The sequence below is a fragment of the Radiomyces spectabilis genome (genome assembly GCF_025331425.1).
Source record: "Radiomyces spectabilis strain NRRL 2753 chromosome Unknown BYT42scaffold_10, whole genome shotgun sequence".
Taxonomy (NCBI): domain Eukaryota; kingdom Fungi; phylum Mucoromycota; class Mucoromycetes; order Mucorales; family Radiomycetaceae; genus Radiomyces; species Radiomyces spectabilis.
In genome coordinates, this window is record NW_026251935.1 from 1,279,838 (window position 1) to 1,305,543 (window position 25,706).

Below are 25,706 nucleotides of genomic sequence, written 5' to 3' on the forward strand. Positions count from 1 at the left end.
ATCGACGTTGTGCGTTTCCAAAGGGGCATTCCCACGGATCCCCGGGCTGGCGGAACGAGGCGAGGTGGAAGTGACATCGATATCCATATTTTCTTCTATCGGGGAAGGCAACATGGCCTGCACATCATGTCGCATTTTATCAACAGCAATTTGGCGAGATGGTATCACGTCGGGGCTAACTCGTTCTGGTGAATGCCGTTTGGAAGGCGGTAGTGCGGAAGAGAAAGGCCGTTTACGTTCTAGAGTAACGTCATGGTGTTCCACAGAAGAGGGACTGGTGATGGAAGACGGGCTGTCGTGGTAGATGGCTTCATGAATCATTGTTCTATCGTTGTCTTGATCGACTTCACGTTTCCACCGTTCAAGGAAACAAGCCTTTTTATTTGAGCATGCACACGTACCAAAAGTGGTTTCCCAACATTGGAGCATGCGCTGCAGGGTTTGTCGATTCTTGCGCATGCCTTGTTCGTCAATGACGTGATGATGGCCGTGACCGTCGGAAGCGACTTGTTCTTGATACTTTTTCCACGCAACATGGCCATGCTGCCAGTTCCAGCCAATAGTAATTTCATCTCCAGGTTGGATAGGTTGACGTGAGAAAAGACCTAAATGAATAGTGTCTTCACGAGAGTAAGGTAAAACGATATTTTTCACTTCGGCATTCGGAAAGCATGAGCGACGAATGTGACGGACATCGTTGCCTTGATCACGAGCATCGATACACACGTTTAGAAAAGGGTAGAAAAATACTTTGGGAAGGGGCGTGCCGAGAAAACCGTAGAGATTGTCGGGGTCATACTTGTACTCGGACTTTAGCATGACCGTGCCGGTGACTTCCATCAAGTAAGTGTCGGCTTTGATTTCACGAGAAGCGAATAATCCGAGCTGGTCTTGCTGCTGCTGCTGAGGAATGGATTGGACAGCGAGCTTGCTGATGGTGTTGGCCATGGTATTACTGTTCATAGTATTGTACAAGCCACTCATGAGGGAATGGCGTAAAGGGTCGGCTCGATCATTGTGAAAGAGAGGACCGGTCCATCGTGGTAGTTTCATCCACTTGTCTCGAGTTTCCATAATGATTTGTTGTGCATGTCTTCCTTTGATAAGCATAGTGCCGAATGACCCTTTACGTGGACGTGGGGACTTGACTGGTGGTGAGTCCAGGTCGGTGGGAGAAAACCAATCACTGGGCATGTCGACGGGGACATCGTCCAATGAATTCACACTGCTAGGCTTGATACGTTCGAGAGATTTGCTCGATTCTTTTCGCTTTCCCACCAAAGGTGGACGTGAGCCATGTTTGCCCTTTTCAACGACAGGCCGGCGTGAGTTTGAAGGGGAATGATCCATCGGTTTACGACCTTTAGTGGCCGCATCGGGTCGTTGACCAGTGCATTGATCGCAAAAGTACTGTTCTGGAATATTCGTTTGAGTGATATTAACGCAAAATGCGTGTTGCCACACTAGACAGCGTTCGCATTGAATAGTGAATCCGTCGTCATCTGCTGAATTACAGATACAGCGAATAAGGCCTGTATCAATGGGTTCTTCCTCGGATCCGCTTGGGTGACCGACATTATCAACAAGCTTATTAGGCCGCTTGGTTGATTTTGACATCTAAAATCCAATCACAAAATTGAAGAACCAAATGGTCAATGGGAATGCAATGAAAGTAACAAAAAAAGAGAAAATTAGGTACCTTGTGCAATGCAAGCAAATGGACCAAGTTGTGTCGATGCCGCCCCTGGAGCCTCCCAATCACTGAAAATGGCCCAGAATTCCCGTCTCCAGAGCGCCCTTGCAAATTTGCCATCGATAGCACGTCACAGGTTCTGACGCAAATATTCAAAGTCCGGCTTTTTCGAAGAACTCGAATGGAAAGAACTGCGTCTTTCCCGGACAACCGTTCTTCCGTTTCTGATCCGATTCAAATAAAATTGTCCCCAGCGGTCACCTGTTTCACTTTATCTTTGTCTCAACCCTCGCACCCCCTCTCAACATTCAGGTTTACGACAAGGGATGACTAGCTTCATCGAATAATGGTATCAATTATTCGTTTCGTCTGTGAAAAAAAAAGGATGAGTGGTTAAAAGGGCTACGTTTTTTGTTAGTCCGAATATGGCATCTCTGTTGCAATGACCCAATCTTTCCGCAATGATGAAAAAGGCATATTTTGGGTTCATGATAAAGCCCGCTGATAAATGTATAATAAAACAGAAAAGGCATGGTCGAACCTTGTTTTCTCGATATTGATATTGTCTGTATTCGTGTGCGCATGTGTATGCACGATGTATAGTGAACACTGAGTCTTTTCGCATTCAAAAAGGACCCAGATTTCCACAGGATATGCACACATGCAGACCAAAAAAATAAAGGCTGCGCAGAAATAAGGCGGCTTTGGAAAAACCCGCCTTTTGCTTTGTCGGAAATGCTTCGGTTAATGGCGGAGGTTTAATCCGGTTACACTGTGGGGGACGAAAAGATGAAAAAAAAAGGAATGGGAGCTTGCCAGTATTTCCTAGTTGGTTTTTATCGTTTGGAAACAGTAAGGAGTTCTGTGATACTGCATGTTCTGCTGATATGGTTTCGTCTTCTGCTATTTCTGAGCCGTCGGTTTCTTCCATGCACAGTCGAGGGAAATGTGAGTAAGGGCATGTCGTTGGAGAGGAGTGTTGTCTAGGAAATGACCATTGCCTGACATGTTTGTACTCTTGGGTTTAGATGTTGTCGGCGTGTGCACAATGGACCGAAAGGCTCGTTCCAAACCTATGCGCCACATTTTGAACCGATTATTGGCTTATGGCGACTTTGATATTATCATTTTTGGAGACAAAACAATTCTAGACGAAGGTAAAAGGAAAAGAAAAAAATCAAAAAGAGATCAGTGCATTGCAATAAACTCTTCATTCATCTTCTTTGAAACATGGTACCTGACTCTTTTTTTTCATATTTGCTTTGAATTCCTTTTTTCTTTTCCAGAGGTCGAAAACTGGCCAGGGTGTGATTTTCTGATTTGCTTTTTCTCTGGAGGATTTCCTTTGGACAAGGCGATCAAATACACCAAGCTTCGTCGGCCTTACCTTGTGAATAATGTGGCCATGCAGACATTGTTGTGGGATAGACGAGTGGTGCTGGGTATATTGGATGCCATTGGGGTGCCTACACCTCCCCGTCTGGTCGTTTCGCGTGATGGCGGACCAAAAGTGGATGAGGATGCGGCCAAAGAATTCCAGCAATGTTCGGGCCTGGATATTCACCAAGTGCTTGCCAAGTTTATGGGTAACACCACCTCTGTCGAAATTTCGGATGACGGTATCAAGACGGATCATGGATTTATGTCAAAAACATTTATCGAAAAGCCCGTCGACGGAGAAGATCACAACATCAACATTTATTATTCCAAAGAAAAAGGAGGCGGCGGACGACGGCTCTTTCGAAAAGTAAAGAATCCATGTCTTCCCCTCATGAAGAACGAAACGGCGGCCTGATTAAAAAAAAATGTTTCGTATTAGATTGGTAACAAGTCGAGCGAGTTCGACCCTGAACTGGAGAATCCGTCCGGCGATGGTTCGTGGATCTATGAACAACTGATGGAAACCGAGAGCATGGAAGACATCAAACTGTATACGGTGGGATCGACGTTTGTCCATGCGGAAACAAGAAAGTAAGCAAGTTATTGGTTGCGATCAAAAAGTGACATCACTGTTTTATTCACTTTGTGTCCATCCTAGATCGCCTACGGTGGATGGACTTGTGAAGCGAAATACGGATGGAAAAGAGATTCGATACTGTACGAAACTGACGGAAGAGGAGGAAGAGATTGCTCGTAAAGTATCCAATGCATTTGGTCAAACCGTGTGTGGACTTGATTTGTTGCGTGTGCAGGGCAAATCATATGTCATTGATGTCAATGGCTGGAGTTTTGTCAAGGGCAACGATCACTATTACGACAATTGTGCACGACTTTTGGCCGAAGCTTTCCAGCGTTCCATCCAGCGTCGACCCTCGGCTTTGCCGGATATGATCCCTCCCGAAATTGCCCCCGAGAATTCATGGAGACTCAAAGGATTTGTCGCCGTCTTTCGACATGCGGACCGAACCCCGAAGGATAAGTTCAAAGTATCGGTTCAATCGCCGCCCTTTGTCGCTTTGCTTCAAGGCAGTGCACAGGAAGTCGTGTTTCGCCAGAGACATCAGCTGGAGCAAGTCATAGAAGCCATTAATGAAAGTCTTGCCAAATCGCTCGAGGATGAAGCGAAAATGTTGGCTCTCAAAGAAATCATTGAACGCAAGTATGATCTGCCAGGCACCAAGGTGCAGTTGAAACCTCAATACGACAAACAAACCGGTCATTTGAAGAAACTCCAGTTGAACGTGAAATGGGGCGGCGAGGTAAACACAGAACCTGCCAGCGATCACGCCTTCATGCTCAATAGTCATTTGTAGTTCACCCACGCCGGTCTTCATCAATCTCGAGATCTGGGCGAAAATTTGCGAAAAGACATGAACATACTCAACCGCAATGTGATGGACGACGTGAAAATCTATAGTAGCTCCGAACGAAGAGTACGAGCCACAGGTAACGAAAAGATAATACAGAAAGAGAAGAGAACCGCAAACGGAGCAGCTGCTAATCCAAAACGATCTATATTAGCGGATGTTTTTGCACGTTGGTTCCTGGGGCAACCGGAATCGATTGAGGGGGTGATTTCCGAGAGCAAATACCTATTAGATGACAGTAATGCCGCGAAAGAACAAGGTGATGCGGTCAAAGAACAGCTTCGAGAACTGGTGCGACCCGGCAACGACATTCCTGACATTGTGCTCACCAAGATGGGCTGGGCCAAAGAACTGGGACAACCGCATGCTATTCTTTCCGAGATATCCATCATCATGACGCGTTTGCAACGACTCATGTATCTCAATTGGTCGACAAAGAACGTCAATGAATTACAACGACGCTGGTGCTGTCATGAATCGCCTCTTTTGTTCCGAGAAAGGTGGCAAAAGATGTTTAAGCATTTCTGTGCTGCCAATGGTGATGACGGCAGTGAAACGTCCGACAGTAAACCATCGCCATCGAAGGAATGGTTTGCGGACCCAGCCTGGATTCCTCAGCTCTATGATTCGCTCAAATACGATGCCTTGCACAATCGAGCCTTTCTTCAAGCCATCTTTAGTGACCCGGAGACCAACGCGGCCGACGCAGAGAGCTACACGCAACGGTCATCGTCAGAAACGAGTACGCCTTCGTGGGATGACCTTCGACTGTTATATCGCTACGTCAAAATTATGTTTGATTTTATCGCTCCTGAAGAATTTGGCATCTCTGATACCGAAAAGACTGATATTGGCATGTTGATCGGCTTGCCGCTGCTGAAAAGCATTCTCAAGGACCTCGATGACATGAAGTCGGCCGAAAATGCTAAAACACGCCTTTACTTTACGAAAGGTAGGATGCATTGTGCTCTCTTTTTCTGCATGAACACCTTCAAATCGCTCACGGTTGCCTATTTAGAGTCGCACGTTCATGCTCTTTTAAATCTGGTGTACTTGTCGGGTGTTCCCACCAAAGTACCGCGCAATTCGTTACCAGAACTTGACTGTAAGTGAAAGAAACTGAGTGAACGGAATAATATGAAGTGTTGCTTATCCAAGACTATCCTAGTCTTGACCCAGATTACATTTGAGCTATATGAGCGCAATCGTCATCAGGACGATGACAAAGAGTACTCGCTACGTATTGCTTTCAGTCCCGGCGCTCACTATGACAGTGTACTGGACTTGCAAATGGATGCCGAGCATTGCTTAAAGGTGGCACCACGAAAGTAAGTAACTCTGTCCTACATATCAACCTGTCCCATCCGTCGCATCAAAAAGTTGCTCACAGGAATTATGAATAGAAACTTGATACCTCATCTGTCCTTGGAAGAAGTATTGGGATATCACAAAGGTTATCTCAACATCCCCAACCTGGAAACCATTGAACGACATATTGAAGAAAGAAAACTACATTACGCTCAAGAAGATAACCACTAGACATGCATTGGCTTTTTGCACACAAACAACTGATTGGAAGAAAAAACCCCTTTTTTATTATAATTAAACCTGCCGCAGAAAGTTTTTGTAACCGCGTTGAGGAGTGATGGACGATTTTTTTAACGGTTAGCTGAAAAAATAAAGAAAGTGGGCGCAAATTAGAAAACAAGGACTTTTTTTATGAACCAAATCACCCACAAAGAATACTTACACTTGGCAACACGCTCGAGTTCGTCCTTCTTCTTGATAGCGTACGAGTTGGAAGAACCCTTGGCAGCGTTGATCAACTCATCAGCAAGACATTCAGCAATGGTCTTGACATTGCGGAAAGCAGCCTCACGAGTCTAAAATGTACACAAAATCACCACTTAGTATGTCTCACTCCCTCTTTTTTTTCCACTCTGCATTTTGCCTATGATCCCATTTCTACTTACACCAGTGGTCAACAAGGCAATGGACTGGTTGACACGACGGAGAGGGGAGACATCAACGGCCTGACGACGGACAGTACCGGCGGAACCGATACGGGTGGAGTCTTCACGGGGACCAGTGTTGATGATAGCATCAACGAGAACCTGGATGGGGTTTTGGTCGGTCAACAAGTTGATGATCTCGAAAGCGTGCTGGACAATGCGGGCAGCCAACAACTTCTTGCCGTTGTTGCGACCGTGCATCATGAGCGAGTTGGTCAAACGCTCAACAATGGGGCACTACACAGTGTAAAAATATCAATTAGTGTTTGGCCTTCCACTTGTCGATCATTCCCAACCCGACAAAAATAGGTGCTTCGGTTTCTCGTTGGTTTATGATGTTCGTGAAACGATACGCTACCTGAGCCTTGCGGAAACGCTTGACAGCGAAACGACCAGCAGTGTGAGGCAAGTAGACGTGCTGACGGACTTGAATGTAATCTTGAAGGGAGATGTCCTTCACTTCAACATCCTCGTACGACCACTTGTTGAAAAGCTTGCGAGAGCCATCGGCGCTGGCCAAAACGTCAGCGGGCAGATTCAAAGCAACCATGATAGCCTAATGGGAAAAAAATAGAAAATGTCGACAATGGAGTTGAAAGGCGAATGGCGGACAAATGGATAAAGGAAAAGAAATAGGAGAGAAGGGTGACAGAAGGAAAGAAACAGATAACGTTAGTACTGATGCAATGGATGGATGGATGCAACTACGGGATGGATAGCTCACACCCCATGGCTATCATCTTCATTACCTTGTTTGATGTGGAAAGGAGGAACGGAAGCGTCCACAGGCGGACTCCGCTTGTATGGCTGCTGTCGGACGCTGAGCGGGCTGGACGGACTCGCCCGCGGATTTGCCCACTCAACACATAGTGACTGCATTTTCGAAATTTCAGCCTATGAAAAACTCGGTATCATCGACAAAAGGTGCGCCGTGTAAGGTGCCAGTCTTTTCGATACAGCTTCCGTTTACAATAATGACTTTTCTTTCTATGACCCTGACCCTGACAATCACTTTACTAATAAATACACACAATGAAGTAATGCGATGGAGCTATCGATAATGGCATTGTATCGACCCCGATTCATATCTCCAGTAGTTGTTCGACCGATATCTGAGTAACAAGCTTTCAGTGTTTATACGAATATGCTCGCTCTTTCTCTTGCTGCAGTATGCTTGAAGCCAACAATTTTTTTTAACAGCTCAACATTGATGTGAGAATTTAATGGTGACTTATTCTTATGTATCGGTCAACCATCGTCCACCATCATGCACTTGATGCAAAGTGTCACAATTTTAACTTGACGTTCCAAACCACAACTGGCATGGAAACATGATTGATAAGGTCTCTATGACTATCCATTTTTTCACCATAAAGAGACGAAGACGTGTTTACTGCAATGCTTTCAGTAATTTGGGTACATACTTGGCAGCAGTGAAAGTGACGGGAGATCATTGGCGAGCGAAAATAACACCTTATTATCTTTCGTCCAATCTCGGAGATTACCGACAAAAGTGCGTGTGTGCAGGTGCCTTATTGGATTTTATCAAGCATTATATTCTTCAGTTGAAAATTAAGCTTTTATGAATCTTCAAGTCGCATGAGCCCCATACTGTAACACGGTAAAAAGAGCAAAAACGACGAATACGCTCTATTATGTGCGTAGAGGGCAGTCTCAATGATGAAGAAGGGGGAATGAGAGAGTTGGGTGTAATGGTTCAGCAAGTGATAAATCACTAGAAATGTAGTTACGCCAAAACCGCGGAGTGTTCCGAATTCGTGGTGCAACAAACGGGATTTTTTCTGATCTGGCGCGCAGATGAAGTGAAATAACCTCATTTCGGTGCACCTGTTATCCACTCATGATTGGCCAATGAGATTATTGAGATGACGGAGGTTGTTTGTGACTGCGTTCTTGCTGACAATTGCTTGCAAAGTCAATTGTCAATGTTGACAAATCCAAGGCGGGAATTGAATTAAGCTGGAAAAAAATAAACAACGTATAAAAGCGCGGTGGAGCGCGATTTTGTTGAAAGAAATTCATCGAAACTCTAAGAATGGCTGCCAAGGTTTACATTATCATCTACACTCTCTATCACCACATCTACACCCTTGCTTTGGAAGCCCAAAAGGGTCTCGAAGCTGCCGGTGTTGAAGTCAAGCTCTTCCAAGGTAGGCCCGAACCCCATTTGATGCCGTCCCTGTGATTCCCATATTAATCGTTTTTGATCTATTCTAGTGCCTGAGACTCTTCCCGAAGAAGTGCTCACCAAGATGCACGCTCCTGCTAAGCCCGATATTCCCGTCATCACCACTGAGGAATTGAAGGAAGCCGATGGTTTCTTGTTCGGTTTCGGTACTCGTTTCGGTACCATGCCTGCTCAGATGAAGTCTTTCTTCGATGCCACTGGCGCTCTTTGGGCCTCCGGTGCTCTTGCTGGCAAGTTTGCCGGTCTTTTCTTCTCGACCGCCTCCCAACACGGTGGCCAGGAAACCACTGCTTTCACCACCATTCCTTACTTGGCTCACCATGGTATCATCTACGTTCCCCTCGGTTTCGCCAACACCCATCTCTTTGACAACTCGGAAGTCGTGGGCGGTTCCGCTTGGGGTGCCGGTACCGTTGCTAACGGTGACGGTTCCCGCCAAGTCTCGGACAAGGAAAAATCCGTCGCTTTCACTCAAGGTGAAAACTTTGGCAAAACCGTTGCTACCTTTGTTGCTGGCAAGCAATAAAATCTCTTCTCGTCCTTTAATTTATTTAATTACACAATCCACATCCACCGTCCATTCATACACTCATCCAGTGTCTCCAGCCTTCATAGACTTTTTAGATTTAAAATAAACAAATAGAAACCATTTTCTACAATTTAACCACTGGTTGTCATGATGATTCGATGCTCGCTACAAGGTCTGGGAATTATATCATTAGCTTTCTATCTATTACCTAGCGATGTTGTCTCTCTGTACCTCTGGTGTCCTGGAATCACGCTCTACTTCAGGATGGATGGGTGACCCACGACTGTGCGTTGAAATGTCTTTTCTAATGATGCTTGGCTTATATCATCGATCTCATGAACATGATTTGATCAACGGGTTAATGACAGCATACTTATTTTTTCGCGTTACTCAAGCAGCGATAACTCATTTCTCAAAACACGTGGTGCGGCCCTTCTTAAATCGGTAGCTGACGAACATTTCTCCCAGACAATCAACGTCCTGTTTACTGAATTGAAAAAACTAAAATGCATACAATTGCTTCCTCTTCTTTCTCTGATTTGATTCTGTTTTGTCTGTTTTCTTCGAACAGAGATATTCAGATGAATTACATAAACATTGTCGCTGTTTATATCGCTTTGTCTTTCGGTTTTGGATATGATATTGAATTGCTATTGAGATTATTGAAGTCACAAAGATCATGGAGGTTATTTTGTGGTTATGGTTTTTTTTTTTTTAAAAAAAAAAAAAAAAAAAAAAAGTTACATCAGGAGAGGGCAAGCTTAATGATTACAATTTCGGTTGATGGAGTGCTCCAGGCGACCAATGTCATCAATGGAAGGGACAGACAACGTATGGTCAGTGTGAAGCATTAGCAAAGGCTGGGTCACAGGCGGTGGCGCGGCAGGGTATGGAAGATGGGGAGATAACACGTTATCATGGCATGCATCTGCTGATGCACCGGTAGAACCAGGTGCTGGAAAGAATGCCGTATGACTTGGCATGGTCTGAGTCGCAGCAGTAAGGGCAGCTGTAAATTGGGTATGGATAGGTGGATTAGAACGTGGGATATGTGAATCAGAATGAAGGTTGTGAGGTTCAGAATAGGTTCGGTGAGGCTTGATGTGCGTGGTGTCAGGAGCATCAGCATTGTCGGTGTGGATATCGGGATGAGGGTTAAGAAAGCCGGAAGGAGGATTCAACGAGGAATTGTTGTAGTTAGGTATACCAGTTTCCCGGGGAGGGGGGATAGAAAGGCCCGGATCTGCTTTGCGGCGGCAATATTGACAGTAAAGAATAGCAAATTCGGCCTGACGCAAAGTCTCGATAGCTTTGGGACTACGTCGCACACGAAGATAGGTGATGGCACGCTGGGCTGAGAAACATAATCGTCTTTCCAGTAACCAGCAGCAAGCGAACAAGCCAGCTCGTCCCACGCCTAACAATAAAAAAAATCAGATGAGCTTATTTTTCTCTACACAAAGAAATGCAGTCATGACAAGGAAACGCACCACCGCGGCAATGTGTGAGGACATTTTCTCCCTTGTTGATTTTCGCGTTCACCAACTGAATGACCGCGTCCATCTCTTCAATGGAATTGGGACAACCACCTTCGATCATGGGTAATCGAACGATTTGTAGATTGTTTCTTCGTGCGGCTTCCACATACTTCGGCCAAGAAGCACCCAGATATTCCAATTCTTCGTCGTTTAAACAACTAATGCAAAAAGAGTCGTATCACCGTTCTTGGCTAATTTTTTGGAGGGTTTCACAAAAAACGAGATCCACAAGTAAAATCAAAGAAAGAAAGGAAAAAAAAGAAAAAAGCCCCATGGTTTTACCACACGAGCATCGTGATTCCAAAGTTTCGCATACGATTGAAATCGAGTTCCAGGTCACGATTGATGGCGGCTCGACCTCTAACGGGACCCGATAATCGGACCTTTTTGCCGGGACAAGAACTAAGAGCCAAATTGCCTAGATTCCGCCGTGACAACGACGACGAGTCGTCATGTTGCCTCTTCTCCAGCTGACACCGTAACTGATCCTCCACCCCGCGATTGCTCATCAGGTCGAACAAATCGTACCTCTCCGGCATATCCGCAGAACACAGTAATGGCAGCTGATCAGGAGCAATGATCCAACTAATGCTGCACAACACCGACGGTATCAGTCCAACTGCTCGATTCGGAAATTTTTTTTCCAACCATAATTCCAGACAACCAATGCCTGTCTCGTATTAAACCACTTACTTTATAGGATGGCTGATGGAGGTCTTTGGTACCGATGGTCGAACGACACCTGGGTAGTCGTCGGATCGCATGCTGGCAGAAGACGCTGAATGATTGACATAGGAAAACGAATCGGTCGATGACATTGATAAATGCAAAAGTAATAAAACAATGGCAATGAATGACAGGGAAAAATTAAGCAGAGAATAAAACAGTGTGGAAGGAAACGAACGAGGAACGACAAAGGGAAATGGGCGCAGGCTATTTCTTGGTGAGCGTTCGTTGCCCAAAAGGCACTCTGTGACTGTAAATTCAAGCAGAAATGAACAAATGAAATCAAAGCAACTGTTTTGCCCCACCAAGTATGCTTCACCTATCCATCATCGCCGATGATCGATTCAGTTCTCGATATGGCAAGTGCAATGCCCATACCGTTTTGAGAAGAATCATTTCTTTATTTTTTCTTCTGTGCCCGTCATTGTCCATGTCGTCATGATCGACTAGGTCCAATAACGGTGATTTATTTAGCCGACAGAATGATCCAATGGGCTGCGGATCACGCGCAGGAAAAAAAAAACCAGGTGCATTATTCCTACTTTGCGGTTTCCCCTCCTCGCTCCAAGAGAAAAAGAAAAAAAAAAAGAGCTTAATCTCTCTCCATGTGATAATTCTGCAATGGACTGTCATTATTGTCGTACCTACAATCGAAAGTTTTATTGCTGTCATTGTCTGACAGACAAGTACGTAGGCATAAAATGAACCGGAGCGTCGTCGCCTGAGCGGGCAAAGTGGAAAGCGGACACTTTGGTTGACAGTCGTTCTTTTTTGTAGATTGCGTGATCACAAGGCTGAATTAACTTCGATTACTGCGGAAAAAAGTAAAGCCATTGAAGGCGCACAACAATGGTTGGCGAATACCACCGATCGACATCATCTGCAGGTGGAAAAGCATCGTCGGGCTAGAAACCTGGACCATTTAACCTCTCAAAGGCGGAGTCTCAGGCAAGAGTGCGAAGAAAGTAAGCCTTTTCATCCAAAATGGATTCGTGTCTTGCAAAATCGTCGGTAGACTGCCTTATAAAATGGTCTATCCGCGATGCGGTGAACATTAAAAAAAGGAGGGCAAAAAATGTTCATCCCTTTTATTATTTTTGACTAGTGACATGCAAAATCGATGCATTGCGGGCACGGATAAAGCAACGTCAAATGGCAGTCAGCAGTGGCGATGAGCGATTAAAAGTGGGCATATCAGATCAAGCGGATTGGTCAAAGGAATTGCATCGGCTGACCACTCAATGGTACCGTATTCATAAATCCACCGTTGCCACCCGACGTGTTCTGGTCAACGAAGTCGTATCCTTATTCGATGTGAAACAAGGCCGGATCGAAGATGACGAAGGGGAACAGACGGCCATGTATCATTCAATATGTAACTTGAAGTTGCCCTCAAGACCCGTGGACCTGACACGTAATGCCAATGTATATTTTGTTACAGAACCGGTTTCCTTACGTTGCTTATTTTGTATAGGATGCGCCAAAGAACCAATCAATGCAGCGGTTGAACTGATTGTACATGCATTACTGCTTTTCGTACGTTACCTAGGCATCAAGCTGCCATTTCGATTATTCTATCAACAAGCCCATCTCTATGTACGTCCATCGACCATCTGGAAATACGCAAAAGAGTAAGCTTTTTGACATCTTCTGGTATGAGTGGCCCACATTGACATCACCCCCTGCTTCTTTTAGAAAAATGCCCCTGTTCCTCGATGATGACCGGGATTACCGGAAATTCATTCTGGGTGTAGCAATGCTGAATTATAACCTTGCGTATCTGTGTCATCTCCAGGGAGTCGTTGTATCCATGGAACAGTTGGCCGATACCCTATCGCTCCTCTCCCTTTGTTGCCGAGCACCTCGATTGGGCATGTAAGTGTGGATACCCTGTTCTTCTTTCTATTCCTAGCAACTTATCAGCAATTGTATACAGAAAATCGCATGCCACCCTCCATCGTGGTGTGCGCGATCTCGACTGCCCTTTGGATTTTCAACAGGTCGTTAAAATAACAGCATCCAGGTAAGAAGACACCTTTTAAAATTCATGAATCTGAGTCTTAACAAAGGAACCACAGATATTGGTGCGGGTCACCGAAAAAAGATGCATTAAATGCCCATGTCGCGTCCATTTACGACCACTTTTTTAGTAAAAGACGACGATCCAACCACACGCCAACCTTTGACCTCACTGCGTCCCGAGTTGGTGACACGAGCGATGACGATGATGAATATGAAAATGGCGAAGACGACGACGACGACGAACATTGGAATCTGGTGGACAATGTTCCTATCCCCTCCATATCCACCAGCCCTATTTCCACCTACCGACTGTTTCCATCTTTCCAATGAAAAAAAAGGAAAAGAAAAAGACAACTTTGTATAGAAAATAACCAACCATTTCTTTTTGCCTCATTCTTTTTTTATCGTCTTTTTTATCGCCGTCATTTTTTTATATAGTTTACTTTAGGGAATCAAAAAGGGTGTCAATGTATACAGAAGGTTAAGAACAAAGAAAATCGCAAACACAAAAGTAAATTACATTTTCCAAAAAAAAAAAAAAAAAGTAAATACAAATAAAGGAAATAAAGAAAAAAACCAAGACCACCCGACATCCATCACCACTGCTTGTGGTGCAAAGATAGCACAAAGAACGGGCGGATATTTTTACTTTTTCCGGTTCCAGAGCATGGAGTTGGTGGTTCGACGGGGAGCCGGTCGAACCGCCAAGCCTTCGGTGGCCAGTTCTTTGAGCCGTTGAACGGCGCGTTGATCACCGTGATCGGCCGCTTTTTGGTACCAGCTAGTTGCGGCTTCCATATCCTTGTCTCGTCCAATGCCTACTTCGCAAAAGTGGCCGACGGCATACTCGGCCCTTTTGTATCCCTTGGTAGCCGCACGATGCGCCCAGTAATAGGCTTGGTCCTCGGACGGTTCCAGCACTGTGCCGTGGCCCACCAGATACCATGCGGCCAAAGCGTAACATGCCTGCGGATGGTCTTGATCGGCGGCTATGGTATAATAATAGATGGACATGGCAGGGTCCGGTTTCAGTTTGAGATGGCCAAATTCATAACATTCTCCCAGACGATAAGCTGAAGGCGCGTATCCCAACTCCGCCGCGTCGGTGTACAGTGAGTGCGCATACGCTTCATCAATAAATATCACGGCATTGCCCTTCTCATGCAACATGGCCAGTTCATGTAACGCATGCGGGTATTCAGCATTGGCGATTTCCGCCGATCGTTTGAGCCATTTGTGACCATCGCGAAGGTTTTCGGCCATACCCAGTTCGCCATGAATCTCGGCTAAACCTAAACGGTACATGGCGCCAGGATGATTTAATGTCGCCGCTTTCCTATTTTCAGTATCAATCAAAAACTGTTTCTTTGATTTATGTTCAATTCACATGGTCTATCTCTCTCTATGTTTTTGTATGTGTATGTGTATGTGTCTCTCTTTCTTTTGGAACGATAGACCATGTCAATAGGTGCAAACAAAAAGGAAAGACGCTTACTTGTAATATTGCACGGCTTTGGATTTATCCTTGCGAGTGCCCAAGCCATCTTCGTAACATTTACCCACACTGTGAAAAAAAAAGAAAGAAGTGTTTAGAACGCCCGATGAACGGAGTTATGTCATCTGAGATCATCGGTTGATGAGAGAAAAACTCACCACCCAGAAACTGCAGATTGATAGGCACAATTTTGGGATTCAGCACTTACCGATAGGCTGCGTCAGCATGATGATGTTTGGCGGCTTGCACAAATAGAGGAAACGCCTTGTCAAACTGCGATTTATGCGAGCGGTGCAGGATACCCAAAGCGTACAGATTCGCGAGATAGTATTGCGCATCGCCATGTCCACGTAAAGAAAGCTGTTTCAGGATTTTTTGCGCTTCCACAAGGTAGGACCACGCTTCCTCGGTATCTTCGATTCCTTGCGAAGCTTCGACAAGGAATGCGGCAAATTCGGTTTGGATATACACGTCATTGGTTCGTTTGGCGTTCTCGCGGTACATGTTGAGTGTCTTGTTGTAAGCAAGCAGTTCCGCGTTCTGTCCCGGCTTCAGATGCGAATGGTCTAGCAATTGATCACTTCCCGCTGTGAACAGACTGCCAAATGATTGAATACGTCGATGATCAAACGTAGGTGTAGGCGGCATAGAAGAAGCCACCGAAGACGAACTGGAAAAATTGCGACGTCGGATCCGTCCCTGTCCACTGCTATCACTACTGCTGGCGAGCGATGGCGACTGTAGTGAAACCACGGAATGCATGCTTGTTTCGGCCGAAGAAAGTGGTCGTGATGATGCGTCATTATTATTATTACTATTATTACTACTGGTAGTATGTTGATTACTGCTTTGATGACTGTTCGTGTCGGGTTCCGACCGCGACGCAATGCTGGGTGGTTTCGAATGTGATGGTGTAGAAGAACCCTTTAACTTGTTCTTGATGTCTTTGAACATATTAATGCAGAAATAGAAAGTACAATGGTGATGAAGAAAAAATGGGAGAAAGAATTAATATTAAAAAAGAAGAGTAATGAAGAAAAAGAAAAGAGGGAGAGTGAGAGACAAAACGTTATATATGATATGAAAATTGTGGGGAGACAACGGGGGATAAATATGGCTTGGGGGGAGGAGATTGGAAAGGAAATAGAAAAAAAAAACACTTTTCTTCGCCCCGCCAGCATTCGAGGAACATTGGTGGTTTTTTTTTTCAACACCATCGCTAATGTAATTATTCGATGATCGACCCATGACGAGATGGTTACACGAACCATTACAAGAAAAATACATGGTAAACCAAACTTCTTTTTTTTTTCTTTTGAACAAAAATTCAGGAACGACAAAATAGATAGATGGGATGAGGTTGGAAAAGGGCGCAATATGGAAATAGGTTGGCGGACGGAATTCGCGTTGCTACGGCATATTTTAAGAGCCGAAGCAAAAAAAAAAAAAAAAAAAAAGAGAAACGCGGTTAAAATAGGTGTTGCTTTTTTAATCCATGCTTTGCTTCATGGATTGATGATAGTGCTGCTATTTATAAACCATAAAAACCGCTGTATCAATATATCTTGTAATTTCCTTTTTCGGGACCAACCGTAACTGTACATGGCCAAATTGAAAATTCAAATAAATAAAAATAAAGACCAACTTACCGGTAAATGAGAAGCCTCCTTGCTTCGGTTGAAAGCGCGACTCTATACAAAGTGAATGCATTTTTTGGCGTCAAGACATGAATGTTGTGTGTGTAACTATTTTTTCCGAAAAACTTACGCGAAATTTGGGTAGCTTTAAAAGAATCAAGACAAGGACGGCAAAGATAAGCAGTAAGGTGGTGTTGGAATAGGCGCTTTCGTCGCTGTCGCTTCCAATCATGATATTCTCATTTGTTATCAGTCGGTCTTCCGGTGTATAGAGTGAAGACTCGGTAGTTACGGGGTCTCGGAAAGGATTTTTTTGGTCCAGTGCGTCAAGTGTAGGTTCAAGTTTACTAAATGGTGTTTTCATTTCTGAGTTGGGTTGGAAAGATTCGACTACTGTCGTGGTATCGAGTTCCGAATCTGCCTCTTCCGTAACATCGTTGAGGGCATCTTCTGTGGCTTCCTCGGGGGATGAGACATCGAACTCCTCCGTGGCTTCTTCCACAAAAGAGGCACTGGAACCATCCTCCATTTCCTCTTCCCATGATTCATCCATGGCCGCCTCGGACATTGCGATATTGAACCGATCCTCGGTTTCGTTAGTGGTAGTTTGGTCGGTGGATGTGTTGTCTAACGGCTCACTCGTGAAATTTTCATCCGGTTCACCATCCGTCCATTCCTTCTTGTCACTTGTTGATACGTCTGCTAAAGGATCAGCGGAAAAGGATGGTGTTTCTGGAAAATCTTCTGCATCTTCCGTGTGGGTGGCTGCATCATCGACCGTGGAGGAACCTTCCATGTCGGTCGGTTCCGTCGCATCGATGCCGTGGCCTTGTTTAAAGGCTTCCAGTTCCTTTTCAAAGGCCTCCTTCAGAATCGCTGTAGAATCAATGCTGGTATCATCAGCTTCCCCATCCATAAGTTGACCTTGCTTCAACGCTTCCAATTCCTTTTCAAAGGCCTGCTTGAGAATTTCATCCGAATCAATGCTTTTATGAGTATTATTCACTGATACTTCATCTTGTTCAATCGAATCGTCTTCGTTTGCTACTGGATCCGTCGCTGAATCTTCCTCGGCGATTTCGTCCATGTGCAAATCTTCGTTGTCGTCCTCTGTCACGGGTTCGTTTTCATCGACTGTGTCTTCAGTGGCCTCCTCTTCACCGTCGTCCATGGGTTCATCCATATCCAATTCCTCCTCTCCTTCGTCATTGTCATCGTCAGCATCATTGGCGACGTCAGTATCTACATCACTGATATTGCCATCCTCCATTTGATCTTCAATCTCTGTTTCTTCTTCGATAGCATCGGCGGAAATAGGGGTTTCGTCTTCGTCTTTTTGGATCGTGTCCGCCGCATGAATAGCCGCGCTGGCATACACCCCCTCTTGGTCCGGTTCCGTATCCAGGTTCTCGTCGTTGATTTCTTCAACCATGTCACTCTCGTCACTCAGCGCACTGTCGTCATTGTTGTCGTTGCCAGCAAAGTTTTCGGTCAATTCGTTGATGATGTCTTCATTCTCAGCTTGGATCATCTTGTCATTGGTCGGAGATGCGACATCGGGAGGATAAGGCGGCGCAGCGTGAACGGCTGCTACCATAGATAAAGCAAGTAGAATACGCGATCGATGAATCATAATGGAAATGAAATGGCAATGACCAGTGCAAGGTAGAAGAGCGATCTATTCATGGCAGACAACAATATGAAGTCAATGTTACACAGGGTTTAATTGCAGAACGTGGGTTGCGAGTGAGATAAACGATGAGTTGGAAAACTGAGAAACCAAGTTTGAATACCAGGGTTACATTGCCTTTCTTCCTGCACGTGTCAAGCCTACCATCGTCAACCCCGGCAGTATCTAACTGACACATCATGTCAATTGTCATTATGAGCGTTCCAAACATAACAAGATCTATCTTCAGAAAGCGAAGTGTTATAAGCTCTGTCCCAGTTGGCTGTCGTGTGAAATTTTTTAAAATTGGAGGAATAGTGTACTGTCCTTGCAACTGGATGGATACACTCGTTGCAGCATTATCCAATGATGTCTTGATATCTCCACTTTGCATTGTGTATTTTGTACAATCTTGGTAAGCCTTGTCTAACCGTTTGGCTCACATCACTATGGCTATTTGACCCTGAAACCAAACAAGGTTTTTGCATGTATCACAACCAATACGAGACTCCAACCAAACATTTGACTTGCAACTGATGAATTCAGCCATCCAATCCAGTCTCTTTGTTTCTTGTTTTTTATTTTATCGCATTGCCTGCTCCATAGAAATTCACATGTTGAATGTCAAGCTGAGATCGCGTATCGCTTGTGAGAAAGAGCAATTCAATGGTTTTTGCGTGCGCGGTCGCTGTGTGCGAAAAAGTATTGGACGCTATGTTCACGATCGATCTTATGGGAAGAATTTATTGTAAGGTTTTCAACCAATTTCTCATCTTATCGACAAAGCGACTCAAACGCACCTTTGGCTTATTTACACGATCGAAATGTACGACATATGATGATAATGGTGTTTTTCTTGCCATCAACCTTTTTTTCTACATGGTCATGGCTCTGGAAATACGGTACTGAGTGCTAAAAGAACAAATTTGGCATACACGCAAAGGAGATTAATAACGATACTGTACGGGTATACTGTGAATACCATGTTCATTTGAAAGCCGCTTTACTGGTGGTCTTGACATTTGTAACCTGAGCGCAGAATATGGTACAATAAACAGTAATAGGAATACTATTTAGAGCTGACGTCGCACACTCACTGAAGCAAAAGCGAGAAAAAAAAACGACAACTTGAGGCGCCGAAAGTTCCCGGTTTAAAGGAAACCGATAAAAAGGATGGGCCATGGTGTTCAAGTTATATGCATGTATATTTTGAAGTAGCCAAGTGAAGCGAATGCAATGGGCGATGGTGGCCGATTCAGGGTGGGTATCAAAAAAGGTTTTTTTAAGGTTTTGGTTAACAAACATCGAGTTGGGCTATGTGGACAGGATGACTAACGGCACGATTTCATGTGCCACAAGAATAGACATCATTAGCATTGATCGTCCGATAATAGTCAAGCAAGCCCATTTTCAAAAAATGTGGGATTGCCACGCATGTGCGACATTGGCAAATCCCATCTTTTTAAAGTTTGGGTCGCGTTACACAAAGCAGAAGTTTCTTTTTTTCTTTTGCCCCTCAACTGTTTTCTATTTTTCGATACAATAGCCACCGAGTATTTTTGGAGGATAAAACAGTATGATAAAAAAAAAAGGTAATAACTAAATATGATCGAACCTAAATTTACATAGAAACAAGCGTAAAACAAAAAAAATAAGGGACCATGATTTTGCACAGCATGAACACGATATATCACAGGGTGTTAATTGGGAATGAAAATGAAAAAAAAGACAAAATGGTTAACATAGAAAGCAAGAAATCGAGACACACAATGAATGAATGAGGAACATAATGGGAGTGGTAAGAAAAAAAGAAAGGAGCTAAGGATTTTCGCGCAGGGTAGGAGCGGGCGCTGATGTAGGATGGGTTGTCATTGTGGAAGAGGGAGTGGCAGCTACTACCAAGGAAGACGGAGAAGTGACAGACGATGTGGAAGGCGAAGACATGGAAGGTGATAGACGAGCCTCGGTCACTGAAGCATGAGTTGAACCATTGTCTGATGGCTGTTGACCTGATTTTGTTGTTGACGATCCAAGTGGCTGCTGTTGAGATGGTTGCGTTGGAGGATGATGGTTGGTCGAGAACAATCGATTGCTTGTCAGACTGTAATTTACACCACCATAGAGGGCACCAGACATGGTGGGATCGGTCCGTCGGCGATTACGACCTGGTTTATTAAACCTCGCAGGTTCAAAATTTTGCCACACGTATTGTGAACATTTGGATGCATTTGGTAAATCTTGAATCATTTTGGCAATCGTGTTCTTGCGCAAGCCGAAAAAGTCAGGTCCAACAGGATTATGACCATACTCTTGATTCCGAATAGCAAACGCACGTCTATCCCCCATCAACAAAAAAATAAAAAAAATAAAAATGAATGTCTTTGAATTATCTGCTTCTGACATCATGAAGCAGCTCAATGCAAAGGAAAAAAAAGGGGGGGGGGAGTTGTCTTTTTCTTTCTTTCTTACCTAACAATGATGGTCCATACAGTGGTAGGCGTAGGACCGGAATAGGTCATTGGGCAATCGTCAGCAGTCACTTCAAACTATGCATAGCCGAACACCACCCATACAAGGTTCAGTTAGGTCACACCAAATTATAAAGAAAAGGGTGGGTTGAAGGTGTTTTACCTTGGGTTCCCTGCCATTGTCCAATATCCGACAAGTATATTGCGTATCACTTTTCGGATCAGTCATGCTGCGATACCATCTATCATCATCATCACATGGATCAGTGGCCAAGTCCCCACTTTTTGTTGTTGCCCTTTTGGTCCCCAGATGACTTTCAAAAAAAAAAAAGAAATCCAGCATACAGAAACATGCCCTCTTCCGTCCCGCTGTTCGCCCCCCAACCCAACTGACACTTACTTGCGCACCGTATAGTTTACAGGATAGATATAGCGTTGATTATGGTAGGCGGGACGGTCATAGATAATTGTGCCTAAATCGACGACGGTCCATGAATCAATTTCTACGGGCAAAATGTAATTGCCGTTTTCGTCACGATCGACTTCATAAAAGGTACGCACCGCCGTGCTGACTTGCTGAGTTTTGAATTCTGGAGCCGTTGCCACCGGATTTTTTTTGCGTTTCTTATGGCTAGGCGTGTAAATGACGGGTATGGAGGATTCAGTGGCAATGGAAGGGAGGTGGGATCGTGAAGCGCCCAATTCGGTCGGGTCCAAAGTCGGTGTAAAGGCCGACCTTCGTTCGACGGCAAACGAAGGGGAAGGCAACGGTCGGTCAGAGGTCCGATAGGTATGGCGTGCAGGGTCATAAGTTAAAAGACGTCTGTTGTCGGTCCTTGGTCGATGGTGTATTACTGCCATATCTTGTGATTCGGCCGAAGGAAGCGAGTCATTCTCGTCATGGCGGCTCTGGCGCGGAATTTCATCAAGATAAGGTTTGAAGTCTCGGCGTGATTCGGTAACCTGTGATAATGGCGGAGATGAGGAGGGACATGACTGTGGTTTATAGGGTAACCCACCCCCACCCCCACTTGCACCACCCGCATTGTGAGTGGACGGGCCAGGAAAAATTGGTTCAGGACGAAATATCGGTTGATACGATAATCCTGGATGCGGCGGTGGCAAATGCGGTGAAATCATCAGAGGAGGCGACGATCGACGTGGCGGTTCAGGGATCACGTCCACTTCGTTGGACTTTCGCGGATGTTTATCCAAACAATGGCAAGTTACCACATGCGGCGGCGAACCCAACGCATTTCTCAGTGAAGCATAATTTTGCGTCCTTAAAGCATCGTAATATTCATCTCTTGACCATCGCACAGTCTGTACATTATTTTCACACATCAGATGATAACATCATTTCAGTTTTTTTTTTACCGAGGGATGCCCTTTTTTTTTTTTCTGACTTACAGGTTGTAACTCAATATAGACATGACTGTATCGATCAAAATGGCCGTCTTCCGCAGGATTGGATTTACCATATATTGTAATGGAAGTGGCGTCGTCAGAAGGTCGGTCCATAATCCACGACATGAGGCCATGACCTTCCCATACAAATGAGTGACGACCATCACTCATGTTGCCATGAGGTGATTCTTGCAGGTTGGCCGAATAAATCGACAAATCATGGTCACGGCATAATATATCAGGACTAAAAAGAAAAAAAAAATCAAGGCCAGAAAAAAAAGTATCAAAAATGAGGTTTTTGATCTGCATTCCTGTGGATTTGATGGTTGGCAGATCCCATACGGCGGATCATTTTTTTTTTTTTTGTTACCTGGAAGAACAAATTGCCCACAAACAGCTGGATAAGGAAATGGGAATGAATTCAGGTTCATTCTCGGCATGGATCACCAATGGAAACGTCGTTAAGCGTGTGGATAATTGATTTCGAAATGAATAAAAAACTTTGACTGCAGACCAATGGATCCATTAGGAGTCAGTTCATTTGCAATACCAATGATCGACTTGTATGCTATTCAGTGAATATATGATGTGTTACCTTTCACTCGTAGTCTTGACGACGGTGCTGGTGAGGGTGATGACAGATAACTGGTTTCACGGATCGAAGATGGTTGATTGAAACAATTGGATGTCATGGTGATTTTGTCGATCTAAATAATATACATTAAGTGGGTGGGGCAATTAACTTAGGGATAACTAAAAAGGTAGAGGGAGAAAAAAAAGGAAACGAAATGAGTTAAAGACAACGCTAAAGAAGAAAGAAAAAGGAACACCAAAAAAAAGGGCCAAAGACCAAAAAAAAAAAAAAAAAAAAGTTTAAAATGTAATAAAGTGGAAAAGAAATATGACGAGAAAACTCTCACCATATTTTGTTGCTTTTTTCATAAAGGGCCACAGAGTAGGTCAATGTGTTTCATTACTAAACTCCCCCGTTTTTCTGAATATGGTTACGTCTTGTAATCGGTTATTTTTTTTGGGCTCCTCTTCGGTCATACCCATGAGTGGGGACAACAGTTTTACAAAGGAAAAAGTTGGGACTTGGACTGTCACGATTGGACTATCATCATCCCGCTTTTCCAATTTTGGGGGTGACAAACCAAGTCCACTGGACAAGGGGGACAGAGGCGAAAAAAAAAAAAAAGAAAAAACGAAAACCTTAAAAAAGGATGGAATGACTGGTAGAAAGATGGAATGATGTTTAGGTCATCTGTTTTGAATGTTCCTCAGGCTCCTGATTCACAGACGAAACAGGGATCAGCTTCAACTTCCTTTTTCGGGCCGCTCATGCTTATATATTTGATAGCATGCATGTGCAATTGTTTTCGATTTCACAAAATTTGGCACCAAAAAAGCCCACTATGCTTGTTCAACCATTGATTTTCCTGTTTTAAAACAGGTTATTTCTTCTTTTATTGGTCTTTTATTTTCACAAAGTCATGTATAATCGCATGTCCAGAGGAGATGTAAAAAAGTCGCTGATGAGACAGAAGCGTCTTTTTGAGTGATGAAAGACAAGGCCATCTGGTGTGTTTATAGGTGGATTACAGAACAATTAAAATGGGCGACCAAAAAAAAAAGATATAATGACATAAGGTTCACATTAAAGAAAAAAGGAAAAGACAGATATACCAGGGCGTAGTAAGAAAAGAAAAAAGGCATGTGTCCCAGAACGCGGGATCAATGTATTGTCTTTGGTCTTACATCCCTTGAATTTGTTGCATAATCCGATGTTTTCCCAACTGGAAACACGAGCCTATCCAAAAAACGAGCGGATCTCCTTATCAGTTTTCTGTTATTGGGTACATTCCGGCGTGGCAGTTCCGGCATACTCAGACACTCTCACGCTTATATTATCGTTTTGTCATTCTCCTACTGAAAAAGAAAAATTGGCGGCCGACCCATGCAATACTCCGGTCACTGATCGCTCATTCCACCCATCCTTCCTTTACTCCCCTATTGAAAACCGCATATTTATGCAGGTTCGGCCGTTCTGAAAGAAAACACGCGCGTGTCATGTCTAATTTTTGCGTAAACAAATCCCAATCACTCCAAACACAGAGCTGGGCTTTTTTTTTTTTTTTTTTTTTTTTTTTTTTTTTTTTTTTTTGCAGAATGTCATTGTGTTACCCACCGCTAATGTTCCATTAGACCCATCATATTTATCGACGGGCTCCGCTTCATGGCTGATGTGTTGAGCCTAAAAAAAATAAGGGCGTGGACTTCTTCCATTATCAAGGGGCATCAATCAAGTCCGTTGGATGACCCGCCTTTTAGACTGATCGTTTCTTTACTAGACCTTGTACGAGCCATGCTTAACAATGCATGAAAATAGTACTTGTCTTTCTTCCTCTCTTTTGTAGTTGCTTTGGTAACTAAAATCATGACACTTTTTTTTATTTATTTATTTAAATTGAGTCAAAGTCTGACAATGTCAACAAAAGGAAATGATCTATGGGCAATGAGGCATGGAAACTCAACGATCAACGTCCGCGCATGGAGTTTTTTAGATCATCATTCAATGTTTTGCTATTATGGTTGCACGTATCCTCTTTCCTCAAAAGTACATATTTTGGATTTCAAGCCTAGTTAAAGTTGGCTTGTGTTTTATTTTTCTGTACTCAGAATTCGAAGCACGACTTTATTGCCTGTAACTTTCCTTGTGGACAGACCGATGCGAAGTCGACCTTCGAACGCCAGATAGGACCTAATGCTTTTGTTTCTGCTGATTTAAAGAAGCCGATTGAGCATAAATTGGGCTTATATTTATTGATCGATTGTAATACTGGCATTTTATGAAAGATCGAGCTTCATTATCTTTGGTTAACCAGACATCTTGCCCTTATCTTTTTAGTGGCCCGACAATGCGCGAAAAAAAAAAAGCTATATGAAGCTAGGTGTCAATTATCATGACAAATCGGATTACTGGAACGACTTGCTGCGCGTCATTTTTTTAACCCTATTTTCTATAGTTTCTATGCAGAATCTGAGGGTATAATCATGAATTAACTATCCATGACTCGGCACAGTTCCTCTTGGAAAAAATCACGTAATGGGTTGGCAGCTTATAAAAGTTGGTAACCATGAATGGTTTACCTTTAAATGATCATGCATGAATCGGTAGAGTAATAAAGGGTAGAGAAATGATGACCCATTCTAATCAAGTGCCGTCAATTACGCTCAATATACACTTACAACCTCTATTATATTGGTGGAAGCTATTATTACCATCATATATTTGACTAGAATTCGGCGTAAAACCAAGGCTGCCAAAGACAGAAAGATAGATGCCCACAAAGCCAGAAACTGTAACAGACACTTCATCGGTATCTTAAAAATGACGTACGAAGAATTGGATAAACATGCAGATAAGGTAGATCATAAAACGAACGTTCTGCCTTTTCTAAGCGTGTTCCGGAAAATTTTGTCCAACATGCATG

At 43.9% G+C, this 25,706-nt stretch overlaps 9 protein-coding genes across 9 annotated transcripts; 3 read left to right on the forward strand and 6 right to left on the reverse strand.

Annotated features, from left to right (window-relative positions):
- Positions 1 to 77: 77 nt before the first annotated feature.
- BYT42DRAFT_59647 (uncharacterized protein) lies at positions 78 to 1,931 on the reverse strand. The gene is made up of 3 exons (XM_051570935.1): positions 1,700 to 1,931; positions 402 to 1,617; positions 78 to 292 (listed from the first exon to the last, which is right to left on the reverse strand). The coding sequence occupies exons 1-3, from the start codon at positions 1,811 to 1,813 to the stop codon at positions 240 to 242; spliced, it is 1,383 nt and encodes a 460-aa protein (XP_051421274.1). The 5' UTR covers positions 1,814 to 1,931; the 3' UTR covers positions 78 to 239.
- A 649-nt stretch (positions 1,932 to 2,580) lies between these two features.
- Positions 2,581 to 6,039, forward strand: BYT42DRAFT_616321 (histidine phosphatase superfamily-domain-containing protein; the record flags this gene model as incomplete). The annotated part of the gene is made up of 10 exons (XM_051572053.1): positions 2,581 to 2,641; positions 2,722 to 2,850; positions 2,980 to 3,440; positions 3,513 to 3,664; positions 3,732 to 4,392; positions 4,447 to 4,579; positions 4,655 to 5,452; positions 5,519 to 5,605; positions 5,669 to 5,828; positions 5,904 to 6,039. 10 exons carry the CDS (start codon positions 2,581 to 2,583, stop codon positions 6,037 to 6,039), a joined length of 2,778 nt encoding a protein of 925 aa, XP_051421275.1.
- A 119-nt stretch (positions 6,040 to 6,158) lies between these two features.
- BYT42DRAFT_548131 (40S ribosomal protein S5) lies at positions 6,159 to 7,062 on the reverse strand (the record flags this gene model as incomplete). Its single annotated transcript, XM_051565994.1, has 4 exons — positions 6,159 to 6,169; positions 6,251 to 6,383; positions 6,474 to 6,749; positions 6,871 to 7,062. 4 exons carry the CDS (start codon positions 7,060 to 7,062, stop codon positions 6,159 to 6,161), a joined length of 612 nt encoding a protein of 203 aa, XP_051421276.1.
- A 1,493-nt stretch (positions 7,063 to 8,555) lies between these two features.
- On the forward strand, positions 8,556 to 9,335 carry BYT42DRAFT_519410 (NAD(P)H:quinone oxidoreductase, type IV). Its single transcript, XM_051565258.1, has 2 exons — positions 8,556 to 8,683; positions 8,751 to 9,335. Exons 1-2 carry the CDS (start codon positions 8,569 to 8,571, stop codon positions 9,245 to 9,247), a joined length of 612 nt encoding a protein of 203 aa, XP_051421277.1. The 5' UTR covers positions 8,556 to 8,568; the 3' UTR covers positions 9,248 to 9,335.
- A 489-nt stretch (positions 9,336 to 9,824) lies between these two features.
- BYT42DRAFT_579361 (protein-tyrosine phosphatase-like protein) lies at positions 9,825 to 12,039 on the reverse strand. The gene is made up of 5 exons (XM_051569382.1): positions 11,482 to 12,039; positions 11,071 to 11,379; positions 10,741 to 10,946; positions 9,995 to 10,667; positions 9,825 to 9,900 (listed from the first exon to the last, which is right to left on the reverse strand). The coding sequence occupies exons 1-4, from the start codon at positions 11,604 to 11,606 to the stop codon at positions 10,012 to 10,014; spliced, it is 1,296 nt and encodes a 431-aa protein (XP_051421278.1). The 5' UTR covers positions 11,607 to 12,039; the 3' UTR covers positions 9,825 to 9,900; positions 9,995 to 10,011.
- Positions 12,040 to 14,080, forward strand: BYT42DRAFT_579366 (UV radiation resistance protein and autophagy-related subunit 14-domain-containing protein). The gene is made up of 6 exons (XM_051569383.1): positions 12,040 to 12,479; positions 12,620 to 12,928; positions 12,989 to 13,145; positions 13,210 to 13,389; positions 13,451 to 13,537; positions 13,593 to 14,080. Coding segments are annotated over exons 1-6 (1,008 nt in total). The 5' UTR covers positions 12,040 to 12,478; the 3' UTR covers positions 13,867 to 14,080.
- Positions 14,081 to 14,181: 101 nt separating this feature from the next.
- BYT42DRAFT_501032 (uncharacterized protein) lies at positions 14,182 to 15,679 on the reverse strand (the record flags this gene model as incomplete). Its single annotated transcript, XM_051564747.1, has 3 exons — positions 14,182 to 14,872; positions 15,032 to 15,100; positions 15,240 to 15,679. 3 exons carry the CDS (start codon positions 15,677 to 15,679, stop codon positions 14,182 to 14,184), a joined length of 1,200 nt encoding a protein of 399 aa, XP_051421280.1.
- Positions 15,680 to 16,494: 815 nt separating this feature from the next.
- Positions 16,495 to 18,408, reverse strand: BYT42DRAFT_579376 (uncharacterized protein). The gene has a single exon (XM_051569384.1). The coding sequence runs from the start codon at positions 18,299 to 18,301 to the stop codon at positions 16,751 to 16,753; it is 1,551 nt and encodes a 516-aa protein (XP_051421281.1). The 5' UTR covers positions 18,302 to 18,408; the 3' UTR covers positions 16,495 to 16,750.
- Positions 18,409 to 20,155: 1,747 nt separating this feature from the next.
- On the reverse strand, positions 20,156 to 22,904 carry BYT42DRAFT_616328 (uncharacterized protein; the record flags this gene model as incomplete). Its single annotated transcript, XM_051572054.1, has 7 exons — positions 20,156 to 20,672; positions 20,807 to 20,883; positions 20,969 to 21,047; positions 21,206 to 22,128; positions 22,216 to 22,456; positions 22,583 to 22,718; positions 22,808 to 22,904. 7 exons carry the CDS (start codon positions 22,902 to 22,904, stop codon positions 20,156 to 20,158), a joined length of 2,070 nt encoding a protein of 689 aa, XP_051421282.1.
- Between the last annotated feature and the right edge of the window lie 2,802 nt (positions 22,905 to 25,706).

Coding starts and splice junctions, on each gene's coding strand:
- BYT42DRAFT_59647 (XM_051570935.1), bottom strand. CDS start 1,813: ATGGCAAATTTGCAAGGGCGCTCTGGAGACGGGAATTCTGGGCCATTT. Junction 1,618..1,699: donor ATTTGCTTGCATTGCACAAG/GTACCTAATTTT, acceptor ATTGGATTTTAG/ATGTCAAAATCAACCAAGCG. Junction 293..401: donor ATGTTGGGAAACCACTTTTG/GTACGTGTGCAT, acceptor CTACCACGACAG/CCCGTCTTCCATCACCAGTC.
- BYT42DRAFT_579376 (XM_051569384.1), bottom strand. CDS start 18,301: ATGATTCATCGATCGCGTATTCTACTTGCTTTATCTATGGTAGCAGCC.
- BYT42DRAFT_519410 (XM_051565258.1), top strand. CDS start 8,569: ATGGCTGCCAAGGTTTACATTATCATCTACACTCTCTATCACCACATC. Junction 8,684..8,750: donor TGAAGTCAAGCTCTTCCAAG/GTAGGCCCGAAC, acceptor GATCTATTCTAG/TGCCTGAGACTCTTCCCGAA.
- BYT42DRAFT_579361 (XM_051569382.1), bottom strand. CDS start 11,606: ATGTCATCGACCGATTCGTTTTCCTATGTCAATCATTCAGCGTCTTCT. Junction 10,947..11,070: donor GGAATCACGATGCTCGTGTG/GTAAAACCATGG, acceptor TTTTTGCATTAG/TTGTTTAAACGACGAAGAAT. Junction 10,668..10,740: donor CCTCACACATTGCCGCGGTG/GTGCGTTTCCTT, acceptor TTTTATTGTTAG/GCGTGGGACGAGCTGGCTTG.
- BYT42DRAFT_579366 (XM_051569383.1), top strand. Junction 12,929..12,988: donor AAGACCCGTGGACCTGACAC/GTAATGCCAATG, acceptor TATTTTGTATAG/GATGCGCCAAAGAACCAATC. Junction 13,390..13,450: donor CGAGCACCTCGATTGGGCAT/GTAAGTGTGGAT, acceptor AATTGTATACAG/AAAATCGCATGCCACCCTCC.